The sequence below is a fragment of the Mus caroli genome, unplaced genomic scaffold (assembly GCF_978045245.1).
Source record: "Mus caroli unplaced genomic scaffold, Mus_caroli_1 scaffold_11, whole genome shotgun sequence".
Lineage (NCBI taxonomy): Eukaryota > Metazoa > Chordata > Mammalia > Rodentia > Muridae > Mus > Mus caroli.
The window spans coordinates 110,837,199-110,853,020 of record NW_028227266.1 but is presented as its reverse complement, the minus strand read 5'-3'; the positions used below and the strand labels follow the sequence as shown (position 1 = coordinate 110,853,020).

Genomic DNA, 15,822 nt, shown 5'->3' with positions numbered 1-15,822 from the left:
ATTTCAAACATGATTTTAAGCACTTATTTGATTTCTAAAAGGAAATTATGAAGTTTCTTCAATTATAATGGACTATTTAGGCAAAGATTTGTGAAGTGAGGGGAAAGAATTAATTATTTTTTGAGTTCTGTGCTGGACTAACAGCTCAGAGAGCCAGACCTGTTTTCATCACTTTCTGTCTGACGTGTGTTATATAAGGCCAGGTGTAAACAGTGTTATTGAAAACACTCAGTATCAGGTCTTCAAGATGGCTCAGAGGATAAAGGTGCTTTTCAACAAGACTTATGAGTTCAGTTCAATCCCCAAGACCCACATGGTAGAGAGAACCAAATCCTGTATGTTACTTTCTGACCTACACACAGAGGACTTGGTACACACACACACACACACTTAAAATATATTCAGTATTTATTGTGTGTGTATTCTAAGTACTAGGAAGGGCTGATCTCTGTTAGAATAAAGATAAAACACCAAACACCAAACAAATTTCAAAGAAAGAAGAGAATAAGAAAAGTGAATGGATTTACAAAACCTTTTGCAAGCAGTTTGAATTGAGATCTTTACCATGAGTGGAGGACTCTTGTTCCCTTAGGCATTAGTTGAAAAGGAGGAACTGGGGTCTTGTTTACTTGTTTCTAACTTTCCTAGGCTGAATGTTGCTTTCCCAAGTCCCTTTTGCATCATTAGGTACTTTCCTTTTTGTTTCTCAACATTTAAGTGATGACCTTGAATTTTCTTTCTCCTGGAAACTCAGACCCTGAGCTCACACACTCTGATATGGATTAGATATAAGCCTTTAAAGAGCCAGTTCCTGTAACACAGCCCCCAAGTCACCTCCTAGCAGAGCTATGGTATAATCAGGGAAGCCATTGGAACATGCAGCCTCTCACTTACCCCAGGCACTAAGTTTCAGATAGTACGGCACACAGATCATTGTAACGTGGTTCTGAGTATATATCTAACTTGTAGGAAATAAAAATCACAATGTTCATAAGTAATGTGTCATTAGTCGTCTATAAGCAAAGAAACAGAACAAAGTGTGAATTTGCTTTATGACTGCCACGGAATGGAATACTAGTTGTCTATGTAAATCTCCGGTGACATTATTTTCCTACATGCTTGTTGGAAAGGACAAACCCTAACTTCTCAAGGTGGGGAGGCATTTGAGTATGCGCTTTTCTGTAGCATTTATGATTCCATACCGAGTAGACATGCAATTCATTTAGGATCCCAGCCTGCCATTACTGGGATAAATAGCCAGGAGACAGAAATGAGAGTTACATTTCAATTTGTACATATCTAGAAGCCATAAATAATTATGTATCTTGATTTGGATTCTATCTATGGTATCTCCTAAAAGCAGAAAGTTAAATTTGCCCTCCCCCATTTAAAAATCTGCATAGATCCTGGCTTAGAATGCTGATTGGAGCTGCCACCAAGCCAGGGAGGGTATCTCAGGTCACTTTATGGATGAGGGGAGATAGGTTACGTCTAAATGAGCTTATACAGTTGCTGGAAACAGTTCTACCATGCCAAAGGGTGTCAACGATGCCCTGGAAAGATGGAGGTTACCTCCTTTGGGAAGACAGTCTCAGCCACCCTGCAACTTTTACAAGCCTGGATTCCTGTCATGGTGGATGCAGAAGTCAGGTGGAAGGGAAATTGGTGATGGGAGAAGGGATTGCCCCCACTGGGGGTCACATTCTCCTTCTGCCATATCCCGCATACTGAGGCTCCAGATATTCCAGATCATCTACCGAGGAGATTGCTGTCCCATTTCTAGTTCAGTGATAGTTACTAAGAGATAGCTTGACTGCACTTCATCAGAGATGGGCTAACATGATCAGAATTATACAAGAGAAGAATGCAATTGAGCTTGGATGTTGGAAGAACAGACTACACTGGACAACACAAGCCCTTGGGACGGCTATTCTTCTACAACTGCCCTAATAGCTTTCTTACATTTCTAAAACTGTGTAAATTAAAGACACCTGGACATTGGTGACCATACCCCTTTCCTGCATCAGGTCTCCTCTCAGGTGCCTGTTACTTCTGAAACCAACTTTCCCCTAAGGTTCTGACACTAGACATCATAAGGAAACTTTGATAAGGGGTGTCTTCATCTACTGTGCCTCCCAAAAATGCTTCTTATTCTCTGATTTCTCTATCCCACCACACCCCTTGCCTTTCAAAGCTCCTGTTGGTCTTCACTAGTTCTCAAATCCATTTCCCCTCTTAATCTTCCCAGGCACAGACAAAAGTTCCCTACGTTAAAACAGAGGCTCTGCTTCTGCTCAGTGTACCAGGAGTGTTTCTGTTAGAGATCGACCTGGGCTCCTCACTCCTCAACGGGGCATTATTGACTTACAGAGATTGGTTTTAAACCAAGCTTTGATCAGGGATTGAGGTCTGATTCATGCATTAATTGCATCACATCTCGTCCTGATGTGAGGTTACAAGGTACACTCATTACCTGTGAGTAATGTCCCCTTCACTCATTTATACCCCAGGAAAAGTCTAGGGTACTTTAATAAAACATTATTTTAGCAGGGGTGGGGGGGGGAGAAAAAGCTTTGTAAATATGCACAAATTTGTTGCTTAAGGAGACTGAAAACCAGTGAAACTACAAATTTCTTCACAAAACACATGCAAACCTCCATACCTCTTGAAGGAAATCTGAGGTTTCCCGCCAACTCAGCTTTAGCTATTGGGTAACTTCCATTATATTAGATACATTTTGAATGAATGTGTTCATTCACTCACTTCAAGAGGTTTTTGAAATTTCCACTGATGTTATTGGAAAATCTCAGGCCAACATATAGGGTCAGGCTGATGTTTTCATGTACTGTTCTACCTGGTAAGGATTAACAAGCTGTTTCCTTAGACCACTGAGGTTAAAGTCACAGGATAGGTTCTCAGCACGAGTTCATATAGAAATTCCATGATCACTCTTTTGTTAAAATCTTGCTGAACAAAGATTATCATACAGGACCCAAAGTTAGAAAATGAATTAATAAATAGCTTTCCTCCAAGGCAAATTATTTAATGCTAAAGAAGAAAAAAAATAAGTTCTTTCCTGGGAATTATTTTTAGAATTATGTAAGATGATAATTACTTCGGAACATGAATTCATTATTGATTTGAGTCAGGAGAGTGTACCCACTTTCCTCTCGGAGAGAGAAGCTAACAATTATGTTTTATAGCACTTGTCTCCAACTGTGTCTCCTTTACTGGCAGAGGGATCATGGTGTCTCTAGGTTTGGATTTCCCATGTATAATGTGTGCCATGTGTCATATGTTACGTGTCTTTGTGTCATCCAGGTATCTGTAACACTGTTGGAGGGGGGAGGAAGGTGTTAAAACGGTCAGCGAGGAAAGTAGAGGTGACTATTCTCCGAAGGGCTCCTCTGCCCACCCACACTGTCATGATGCATAACTCTGTCCCCATGAATCTTTCTGACGGCTGTGCAGGGCTCACCGAGACAGCTCAGGAAGAACTTCCGGGAGCCGGCAGAGCAGCTCAGAGACTGAGCTCAGGTGGCCAGACCACCAGCGGGCTTGGAGCAGCACAGATTCGGACAGTTCCAACCGCAATCTGAAGCCCACCATGACCAAGACAGCAAGTTTTGGGGGCATCACGGTGCTGACCAGGGGCGACAGCACGTCCAGTACCAGGAGTGCTGGGAAACTGTCCAAAACAGGTAGGTATTTCTAAGAGGGTCCACGCCCTGGTGCCTCCTGGATTCTATCCGGACCATATGCTCTCTGTTTCTCTTGACTTTGAATTAACTAATGGCAGGAATAGTAATTCCACTCCATTTAAGGAATCAGGAGGTGTTACTGAAGTGGGTTATTGCATCTTCCTAGCTAGCCACAGACTTGAAGCTCATCCTTAAACTCCTTTCTCCTTAGTTTCCTTCCTGGTAAAATAGATGTTATCAGATGTTTTATGAACCCAGTTTAATTACCTAAAGTTTAAATGACCTTGATAAATCCAGATAACAATTATTTAACAGAAGTTAGCTACTGCTTTTAAATGTAGTGCTATGACATATTTCTTATAGCTGCCTTGTAAGGGTAATAGATTTAGCTCCTGTATGAGTACACTGTTCCTCTGGTGCTGGACCTGTTATTATTTAAATTATGTGTACATATTTCCTCCTCTGAGATATATAAATGCTAATATCTTCACATTTAATCGTTATTAGGAAGACAAAAAGTTTCAATATATGCAAACCAGTTTGCACACGTAGCTGACATGTTTCAAGGGTCTTGTCAGTGCACACTTACATTTATTGTGCCCACAAAGTATTTGTACCCCTAATTTGTAGATGAGGAAGGCTAGTCTCTGGAGCGTTTAGTGCAGTGACACTCACTAAACACTGAAAAGTGAAGGTCGCTTTTTTGCTTCTTTATGATTTCTGCTTTATTCTTCCTCTCGGGGAATAGTGATATTTTCAGATAAACAAGGAACAGGCAAGATGCTTAGAAAGTGGTGACGACGATAAACCTAGAAATTTCTCTCTCTCGAGCCATGGCTTTAGAATGACTACAATCACTCTCTGCAGAGAGGACGGCTCCATCTGTGATGCTTGCTCTGCAAGCACAGGGGCTACCGTTTGCCCAGTAAAGAGTGGGTCTGGTGACATGAGCTGGTCCCTGGGGCCCTCTGTAGCCAGCCAGCTTAGCTACTTAGTGACCTCCAGAATGTTGAGATACCTTGAATTGATGGAGTGGTGGGTGGTGCCTGAGCGATGATACCAGATGCTGACTTCTCATTCTTACCAAGAAAAAGAGATGGGGGCTAGGGGGAAGGGGACAAGAGGCAGGGCATTGTCACTTGAACTGTCACTGAGACTTAAACTGTAATTCCAACAGGACCTGGGGGTCAGGACTGGGATATAGCAGTGGAAGGTTTAGGCTGAGTGTAGAAAACCCCACTTGAAACTAAGATATCTTTGCCCTGCACTGACTGCTTTCCAGACTCATGCTGAATCAGGAGAGAAGGGGTTTGCCCCAAACCAGGTCCATTATGCTGATCATTTAGCATAATTACGTTGTTGACAAATTCCTCCTAAGAAATTATCTCATGTTTTCCTACACAGAAGGCAAATTAATAACATTTATTCAGAGACTTCACTCTATCCATACCACCGAGCTCCTTGGAGAGCGCAGGTGGGTGGGTGCCCTCTTCCTGAGAGCTCTGTTCACTAGCTGTTAAGCTCTTGATTCCGACTCTAATTAATTGCTCTTGTATCCCACTATCACAGCATCTGAAATCCACACAAGCAGCGGCAGTACACTTGAACCCTTGTAAACTAAGAAAGGTTAAACAGTTTCAGTTCTTAAGATGCTGAAACCAAGTACCTTAAATGGTGCACTTAAAAATTTCAACACCCCAAAAGGGCTCTTACCATTTTAAAATTAATCACCATTTTCCACGCACCAAGCCCCTGTCACTTCCACAGCAAAGCTGATCGGAAGCATTTAAAACACTTCGGGAACGGGAGAACGACACTCTCTTTGGAGAACCGTAAGAGATTAGAATGCTTCAGACAGTTTTTTTTTTTTTTTTTTTTTTTTTTTTTTTTTTTTTTTTTTTTTTTTTTTTTTTTTACTTTAAGTGTCTGCCTTCTAAAGCTTGTCAAGGCACAGGCATGGAAAGGAGAAACGATTCTTTTTTTTTTTTAAATAAGGAGTTCAAGAGAGGATGTCAAAACAATCTTAAACCTCCCCAAGGTGGTTCTATGAATTAAACCTGCCAGTTTGGCTGTCGTGAGCATCAGAACAGGTTTCTGATTTATTTTCTAATTGGTATAGTAAAGTTGAAAACTTTTAAAAGTCTTTCAGAAACCAATGCGTTTTCTGAAATGAGGTGTTCAAGCTGTTCTCCTACAGGTTCTGGCTCTAACTGGGTAATGGTGAGCCTTTCTCAATATTAGAGATGCTCTTCTACATTAGTGTGAAGCTTATAACCCAATGTATACATGCTATACACGCTATATTATATGGAAGGGCTCCATATAGTGTGAAGCTTATAACCCAATGTATACATGCTATACACGCTATATTATATGGAAGGGCTCCATCCATGATGATAGAGGGGAGAGTCTCTTGAGTGGTTTGCTGGCAGCCCAGCCCAAGACTATGGAGGTTGGGGACGCTGTCATGCTGACTTTGGGAGCAACCTTGTGGTGGTCCTTATGCTTCAGGCTTGTCCCCTTGAGAATGGCAATGTGGCTGAGTGGTAAGCACACACTTCCTGCTGGCTCTGCCTCGGGCTACAGTGCCTTGCCATTCGCCCCACATGGTTCAGCCACACAGCAATGCTCTCAGCATCATCAGAGATGGGAAGTCTAGTGACACCACACGTCACGCCTTCTCCAAGGCTTTTGAGTCAGGAGGTGTTAAATGGAGTACGGCAATTTGCCTTTCTAGAAGTTTCCAAGTGCCTAGCAGTTGAGGCATCTCCCAATATCCTTTGAAATAACCTCTCCAAAGAGATAAGCTCCCCTTTCATTTTCATAACTTGAGTGACTGCACGGTTTCATTTTCTGGGCTTAATTCATCTTCCCCACTCTCTGACTCCATGCCAACCTCCGAGGATTGTTTTTGATAGTCTAATATTAATCTTAATGCCCTATTTTTAATTTTCCAACTTTACTGCATCATACCTCATCTTCCCACTACCTTATCCTCTTTATTTTGGTTCTTCTAAGTGATAGCCTGGGTGTTAGCTTTCTACTAATAATTTTGGAAGTTTTTGATCACTCTGCTGAACTCTGACCCTCTGAATCTAGAAATACTTTCTAGAGTTATTAACTAAGAAGTAAGACTTCTGTGCCTTGGGAAGACTGGAGAAGGGCTCCATCCATGATGATAGAGGGGAGAATAGTCATTAAAATGAAGCCTTCCTGAGTCCTGTGATGCCTAATTGGTGCTAACTGGTGCTAACCTACTTGGTACTGCTCTTGCCCCTTGATTGGGAGGTTTGGGGACAGATCATTATTAGATCATTATTAGATAGAACACTGTTATTTATTTGCTCATCCCTTCACATTTTTGTGGACATAAATAAGGTGCTTTCACTGTCTCTCCTTTGGCCTCTGTCATTTGCCTTTCCCTCCCAATAAGCTTCTCCCCTCTTAATTTCATGTCCTGATTTTCTTTTTGCACCCCACTACATTGAATTAGGATTACTTACTGAGCACGAGAGGGGGCTGCTCACTGAACTATAGGCAGCTTACCAGTGCTTACACCACTAGAAAATATGAGCCACCTCCCCAAGGCACACATTAACTGTCTACAAGTCCTCAAGGAGGGGAGGGGCCCATGAGCTTCTCCTCTGCCCAGGATGGGATGCTGATTGCTATACAATGCTATACCTAACATTGTATAGGTCTTATGTAGGTAACCACAGCTTCTGTGAGTTCTGACCTTAATGGAGCTGAATGAAGAGAGGGACGAAGCTTTGATGCATAATATAGCGTGTATGAGCCTTGAACTCTATTCTAGCTACATCAAGGAAGCTGTCTACACATATTGTACAATTGCATTTATGAAAAATATTCCACAGAGACAATCTACAAAGGTGGGTTTTAGATCAGACCTTAGATGAGAGTTAGAGTAAGGGCTTGGACCTGTCCATCACTACAAAGATCTATTGGCTTCCTTTGGAGGAATGAGAATGTTCTAAGACGGGATAGGAGTGGTGTTTGTTCTGCTCCAGCGATATGCTAAAAGCTATTAGATCGCACATTAGAAAAGATGGAATTTTATGATACATAAAATATATATCAATTAAGCTATTGTAGTGAACAAAATCATCTGAAGGGACTAAAGAGTTTTAAATTTTATAATGTAGTGCCACTGTTCTATCAGTCGGATATGGGTGAGTATAAGTGTGTGTGTGTGTGTGTGTGTGTGTTTGCCTGTCCCTCTGTCTGCCTGTCTTTGTCTATTGAGCAATTGCAGCACCATATTCCCTCTGTCTGTCCCCACCCTGTTTATCTTCTTCCTCTTTCTTTGTCTTCCTTCTCCTCTTCCCCCCTTATTCTCCCCTTCCTTCAGTCTCTCCTCCTCTGTCCCCTCATCTTTTTCCTGCATTGTCCTCTTCCTTCTATGTTTTACCTCCTCCTCTTCTTTCCTCATTCCTCATCCTTCCTCCTTCCTTCTCTTCCTCCTCCTCTTCTTTTTCTTCTACTTCTTCAGGTTTTTAAGCACATTAGCTTCAAGTCAGTCTAATATTTCAAAGCAGCCCAATGTGTCCTGTTTACCTCTTGTAATAATTGTCTTGCCTGGTCTACAAAGTGAGTTCCAGGACAGCCAGGGCTATACAGAGACCCTGTCTCAAAAAAAAAAAAAAAAAAAAAAAGAAAAAAAGAAAAAGAAAGAAAGAAAGAAAAAAAGAAAGAAAAAAAGAAAGAAAAAAAGGATTCAAAGTCTAAGAAAGTCAGAAAGGCTACAAAGTAGGTAAAACTGGGATTTACATCTTAAAGACACAGAAAGTCTGAAAACTAGAGAGATAAAGAGAAGTCTGTTCAAAGCATGGTCCAGTATGGAAAACTAAGCCATCTTCCCCGCTCTTGCTTCCAGTCTGTCTGGATGCCTTACAGAAGCGAGCTCTGAGGTTGAGGCAACTGATACTTCCTAGAGAGATGAGGCACATCAGAGGCAGACTGGAGCTGAGGCCTTTCCCTTCTGCCCTGTCCTGCCTGGTTCTGCATTTTGCTTTGCTTTGTGATCTCCCTCACCCACATACTGCCCCCAATTCTCCCTTGAGGGCACATTGAGTTTCTCTTTAGCTGTCCTGATGTCATCTCCCTCTTTTGATCCCTAGGAGCTGCTATGTCTCCCTGGGGAGTAACTTTGATTACTTTTTGCATCTTCTAGAACTTGACCAAGCTTGATCAGGTGGTGACACTATTTGTCTGCCACAGGAATGACATTGCTGAATGGGATGTGTAGCCTGCAGGCTCAGAGCTTGGACAATATGGGAGATGAGTATCCTGAGTCCACTCAGATGTTGCCACACAGTGACACAGAAAATGTGTCTGATAAATCTAGGGATCCATTCTGACTCCAGTACCAGGTTTTCTGTAGAAATTTGATCATTTACAGTGCTCAGTACAGTGTTTACCACACCAACATAGAGTTTCAATATTTGCTCTGCCTTCCAGTAAGCCCCTGGAAAAAGGAAGCCAGACATATTTTTAACACTGGGAACCTAAAACTCTTGAGTTTTCAAGTATCAATTTCAATATGAGTTAAACCTTTGAACACTTCTTGCCCTGTGATTTGATCATTGTTGCCAGTGTCTGTTTTTAGTCAATTATATCAGTGGTATAGCTGTGTAGACTGTCACTCTATCTGTTCCAGATGATCAAGGCTTACAAACTGGCCCAAGCATACAACAAAGGCAACCAGAAAGGGCACCTAGCAATACCTGTGTTCCTGTCTAAGTGTTTATCAGTTTCTTTTTTCATCACTTGGACTGAATACTTGACAAGAAGAAAATTAATGGAGGAAATGTTTAATTGGGCTTACAACCTGAGGATATGATCCAACATGGAAACTAATATTTCCAAGATGTTCAAAGTTACCACAATTAGAAGATCCAAGAAAGGTTAGACCCAGATGTAGCTGTTGTCTTCAGCTCTTAATTCTATACTTGTTCTCCTAAGTCACCCCTCTCCTTCTGGTAATTGGTTTATTTGTTTGCTTGTTTGCTTGTTTGTTTGTTTAACTTGTGGCTCCAGGTTTAGTTCTGAGCTACAGCTCTTTCTAAGCACACACAAGACTCTGGATTCACTCTTCAACATCATAAAAATAATTCCCACTCATATAGTGCTGTGTTCCCAATAGAAATAGTCCAGTTCTCTACTCATAGAGGAAATAAATACCAGTTTGTATCAGTTCCCTTCAAATTTTGCCTGAAGGATGGAGCTTCAAGAGCACACATGGGCCACTGTGTCATAGGTCTCCTTGGGTGGCCATCTCTTTATCCTCCACCCTGTTCCTGGTTCCTATTGGTCTGTCAGTCTCACTAAGAGAAGTATTTCTTGTAGCATTAATTATTCAAGAGATGGGAATTTGCAGGCACTGAGTTCAGTTCGTTGCTTGGAAATCTCATTTACCAGTTTACCTCCTAGAGAGTGTGTGCAAAAGCTGAAGGGATGGTTGCTTTTAATACCCCCTTCCTTAGGAAAGCTGGCACACCCGAGAAGCAGAAAGCAAAGGTTTCCATAAATACAAGTTGACAATGTGGAGGGGACATTGGCTAACCTCATCCTTCAGCACACACACACCTTAAACTGCCCAGTGTCCCCGGATGAAGGAGTCAGCTTTGTGATGTCTAACATATTGTCTCTCAACTTCCCTGGGTACCACATGCTCTGTTGATTCCCATCTTTCTGCCAGGTTCTGAGTCTTCCAGCAGTGCAGGCTCCTCAGGATCACTGTCCCGCACCCACCCACAGAGCACGGCCCTGACCTCTAACGTGGCAGCTGGTTCTCCTGGCTGTATGGCCTATTCAGAGAATGGAATGGGAGGCCAGGTTCCTCCCAGCAGCACCAGCTACATCCTCCTCCCACTTGAAAGCGCGACTGGCATCCCACCTGGAAGCATCCTTCTTAATCCACACACAGGTCAGTACTGTCCTGCTCTGCCAGAAACACGAGTTATTAAAGCTTTATTCCTCTGCTTGATAAGTAAAATTCATTATCAAGTTTTCTGAAAAAAGTACTTGGGTAGGAGACAGAGTGTGGGGACAACTTTGCAGTGACTTTGGGGAAGTCTGGATTTACAGCTATGTATGTAAATGCATCAACATTCATACAGATCAGACAATTCCCAGGAGTCACCCCTTCTGGAGACTTAGGGCTGAAGCCCCATAGTAAAACACTTGCTTGGCATGACTAAGGCCTTGGGTTTCATTCCCAGCCCTGAAAATGGAGAGTAGGAAAAGGAATAGGAGAAGGAGGAGGTGGTGGTGGTGGAGGTGAAAGGGGAAGGCAGCTGAGGCAGCTGAGGCAGCATCCCCTTCTCTTGGTCCCTTTTTTCTTGGCCATGAAGAGTTTTATCTTCTTCTGGGGACCTAAAATGTAGGTCAGCTGTATCCTGAGCTGGGATATACTAATGTTAGTGCTTCTCACACTAAATGCTCAGTGAGCCTGCATTACACCTCAAGTCGTTTTCACTCAAAGACATTTCAGGAGTGCAGGGAATCCCTTGGATTCCTGGACCCACATCACTGATTATAGAAGATTATAGGACTCACCCAGCCCCTGCAGAGTAAGAAGAACCCACATGAGTAATGAAAATAATGGCAAGCATTAAATACTGCCTCGTGGGGATAATAGATCCAGCCAGCTTATAGTAGGACTGGGAAACTGTCCCTTCCATAATTATGGCTCACTCCATGATGACTGCCAATTTCCCTAGGGGATTGGTAACTCCCATCTCAAGACAACCCTCCACCACACCCCCTGCCGCCACCACCACAGAGAGCTGAGAGTCCAGAATATTCTTAGAGCTGTGCTGTCACGTTTAGCATTCAGAGTTTGTCATTAGGGGTTGGAAAGAAGAGAATTCTCTGCCAAGGAGTCTGAAGTTTAGCTCTGGTGTATAGAGCATTACTTCAGTTATCTAAGCTTGAACAGAGAGAAGCAGCTGAACATCTCACAAGAGTGATTGGCTGGGTCTGCTCACATGGGGTCTGGCAATTAGGGTCCTTGCTTCAACATGGGAACTATAGCAAAGTGGTTCCTGAAGTAACTGTCTGTTCTTATAAAGCATATGGCCCATTCTCAGAGCATGGGGTTTGGTGGAGACATTCTGAAAGTACCATAAGCTCAAGAGAACAAAAACCATAATCATTTTACTGAAAACCACTTGAAAGCCTAAGCCTGGGCACTTCTAAGAGGCATTTTCTGAATGGCTCAGGTTTTATTGGTATTATTGCAAGCTTCATAACGGAGAGTAAAGGAGACCAGTACCATATGCACCTCTCTGGGCCCTGACTGAAGGATGATTTGATTGTTGGTGTGAAAGCTTTGGCTGTTGAGTGGACAGAGGGCTTGCTGGAAGGAGCCAGCACAGAACATTCATTTGCTTGATTTGCTTTAAACAGAATTCCAGAGTGTTCTTAAAAAGACACAAAAGTATGTTTTGTAGGGTATCATTAGTAATGGTACTGTGGCTTTGCATATGTCTGTATATATTATTATACCCAGTCTAACTTATTTAGCAAAGAAATAGAATTCTGCTGGTGCCAACTCCTGATTCTCATTCGTTGGATGGAGTCACTTGAGGCTGCTATCAAAACATCTCCTTTGAGAAAGGCTCTCAACTAGAGGGAAGTCACTGCTGAATGGTTTCTTTATAGACCTTTGTCTGCTTTGACACACGCTAGGCATTGAACTCTTCCTCACAAATGACCACAGTTATTGTATTTTATATATGGCTGAACCATGGGAGGGGAGAAGCTCCGTTTCCCAGCTAGGTGGATGGCTAAGTGGTTAGAGCAACAGCTGCATCAGCCTGAGGACAAGAGTGAGGACTCTGGCACTGTAAATGCCTGGTAGGCATGGCAGTTTGTCAATAATTTGAGACTTGGGGAAGTGGAAGCAGGAGATGCCTGGGACATACTGATTAGTGAGACTAGCCAATTTGTAGAGCTTTGGGCTCAACTGAGAGATAATGAATAGTGTGGCAAGCCATTGAGGAATACTCAAGACATCAATGTTGTGCAAGTCACAGTCATGCACGAGCACAGTCACACTCATGAGCTTGTATCCATGCATGCATGCATGCACATATGTGTGCACATATACAGACACACAGCTGTGCCCACATATAGACACACAGATACACAATCCATATACACGTAAAATCAAATTGTATTTCTTCTTTCTAGAGTGCTTTTAATTTCATTGATTGAAAATATAAACATACTGGGACAGAGAGATTGGTCAATGGTTAAGAACAGGTACTGCTCTTGAAGAGGATCTACATTTGGTTCACAGTGTCCAAGTCAGGTTGCTCACAAACACCCATAAATCCTCCTCCATGAAACCTGACATCTTTGGCTTTTGTAGGCACCCACACACATGTAGGCACACAGTGAAAGCTAATAAAAAATTAATAAACACACACATACACATACACACAAAGAGAAAACTAATAAAAATAAAATTTTAAGAGGAATATGCATGCACACATGTCTTTAAAGTATGCAATTCATACTATATACCTGTCATGGGTATGTGTATGTGTGCATGGTAAGTATACATGTGACACATACCATGTGATTCTTATATGACCTCTATTGCAAGTTATATCTTCTGGGCTGGAATCCATTTTTCACTGGTATCCATGGGTGAGAAATCACTCTTCATACCTTACCAAGCACAGGACACAAATACTTTCATGTATACCATTTCATGTATACCATTTCACCAATGGTAGCTAACTACTATGAGGGGGGCGGGGCGAGATGTGACTGTTCCTAGGCATAGTCGGGGAGGGAAGAAGCTTTATTGTGAGAGAGCATATATGAGAGAGAGCATAGCCAGAGGCAGAGAATTTGGGAGAGTCCAGAGTAAACATGACCCTGACCGGGACTATGTGAGGAGAGAGGGGAGAAGAGAGAGGGGAGAGCCAGGATTGTAATGAGTAGAGGAAAAGACTAGATAACCAAAATGTCTGAATTATATGGGGCATGGCAAATGGGGGAAGAGCAGCCCAGCCCTTGGGCTGGAGAAGTTTAGGGTAGGGGGCAGGCTATGCCATCCATATCCTGTAACTGCTAGTTACTGAGGGATGCTGGGAAAACTTGGCAGCCAAGTCTACTTTGATATGTTAAGTAGGCACCTTAGTCATCGATTTGTCCTGGGTTTGAAACTTAACACTTTCTTTCTTATCCCCTTGTTGGTGCATTTTAAATAACTGTGTGTGTGTGTGGGGGGGACACAACCTGTACAATTACGTAATTAATTGACTAATTAATTGCGTTTGGATTCCCTAGAATGAATGACAGACTTCTGGGTACAATACAAGTACTGGATGGTTACTGGTGAAATACATATCTACTAAGCATCCCATGTGTTTTCCTAGCTAGCACAGTGACTTCCCACTCAATGTCATACTTGGGAATGGGCTCCATGTACAAATTTGTAATTGACTGAGCTTGCGAGGTTGGGTCAGTGGGTAATCGTGTGTATGTTCGTGTGGTATGTGTGTGTGTGGTATATTGTGTGGTATATTTACTCATGGGTGGATAGAAGCCAGAGGGTTGTGTCAGATGTCATGCCCCATCACTCTCCACTTTATTACTTTGAGACAGAGTCTCTCTCTGAACCTGTGGTTATATTAGCAGCTGGTAAGCTGTAGCAATCGTGTTGTCTCAGGCAAGCATGCAACACCAGCTTTTTGTGTGGGTGGTAGAAATTCACATAGAGGTTCTCATGCTTGTTCAGCGAGGACCCTTGCCTGCTGAGCCTTCTCCTTGGACCCCAAATGTTTGAATTTTGTCTTAGCCACCAAGTTGTCTCCCATTCAGTCTTACTCAAGCCCTCTTGATTCCTCATGGTTATTTCCAGGAACCTAAATGAGTAAGTAGTCACAAATTGTTTGTTTGTTTGTTTTTGTTTGTTTGTTTATCCAATGCTATCATGCCTGCCAAGCAAGTCTAGACTCCTCCTCATATTCTTCCTTCAGCTTTCCTGAATCACAGGCTCCTTTGGGTAGATTTGACAGAAATTTTGTTGCATTTGACAGAAATGCTGTTGCATAGAAATGCCAACAAGCAGCCCTCCGATCCTAGCGCATGCCCCTGCACGCTGTATACTCACTCACACTGCCTTCTCTTCACCTTGTGCAAATCCATGACTGTGTAAGGATACAGCATTTGGGGCCCTCACTCTGAGGAGCCACTCAGAACTTCTCGGCCAGGTGCTCCTGCTGGGCTCTTCAATCGTAGACTTTTATCAGGACTCCCAGCTTCTGTTTATCCAAAGTGCTTCCACATTGTTCTCAAGCGTGTCTGGAAATTCTGCTTACGCTGTCTGTCAAGATGTCCTTCAAGGGTGGAGTTCATCCTTCCTATCGCATGCTCTGTCAACATGACCTTCTACACAGGAAGGAAAGAAAAGCCCCTCTCCCTTCCTCCCTTACCATTCTATCAAGTGGGAAGCAGACATGCTTTGGTGTCAAGAGCTTATGGCTATTTTATTTCTTATGTGACTTTCCTTGTGTGTGTTTCCTTGTTACTAAGATATTTATAGACTCATGGAGAGGGGACATTTTCAATTATGTTTTATTTTTTTACACTTTCTGGGGGACACAAGTATGCCAGACTGTGCCTATGGAGGTCAGAGGACACTGGGTGGGAGTCAGTGTTTTCCCTCCACTGTGGGGATCCCTGGGGTTGAACTCAGATCTTCAGGTTTGTCAGCAAGAGGCTTTAACCTGCTGAGCCATCTCACTCCCCCAGAGTTAGTTAAGTGTATTTCTTTTTCTTTTCTTGCAAAACAACAAAATGGCCTGCTTTGTGAGATTATTCAATAATGATCCATGACTGAAATCATTACAGCTATATTGATGTGGACCATGGAAAACCTTCTCAGCTAGTATGTTTTTTAAAGGAATGTGTATTTTACATCCAGTCTCTTTCTCTGCCCCTGCTTTCAACTGAGGGTACCCTAGCTTATTTCTGATATCAAGCCTTTTCTCCCCAAGCTCTACATGCCTCCTGTGGTCTTCTGAGCCTGCTTGCCACACTTGCTTCCATCAGACTGAAGCAAGGCCCAGCCAGGCTCCAC

At 42.7% G+C, this 15,822-nt stretch overlaps 1 protein-coding gene across 20 annotated transcripts in view; it reads left to right on the top strand.

The window, feature by feature from the left end:
* Positions 1-15,822, top strand: part of Arpp21 (cAMP regulated phosphoprotein 21) — a 167,132-nt gene that overhangs the window by 87,044 nt on the left and 64,266 nt on the right. For all 20 annotated transcript variants that reach the window (XM_029481247.2, XM_085828093.1, XM_029481248.2 and 17 more), the window contains 2 exons: positions 3,472-3,701; positions 10,420-10,647. In XM_029481247.2, the coding sequence (XP_029337107.1) occupies positions 3,472-3,701; positions 10,420-10,647 (458 nt within the window). The remainder of the gene's footprint in view (positions 1-3,471; positions 3,702-10,419; positions 10,648-15,822) is intronic.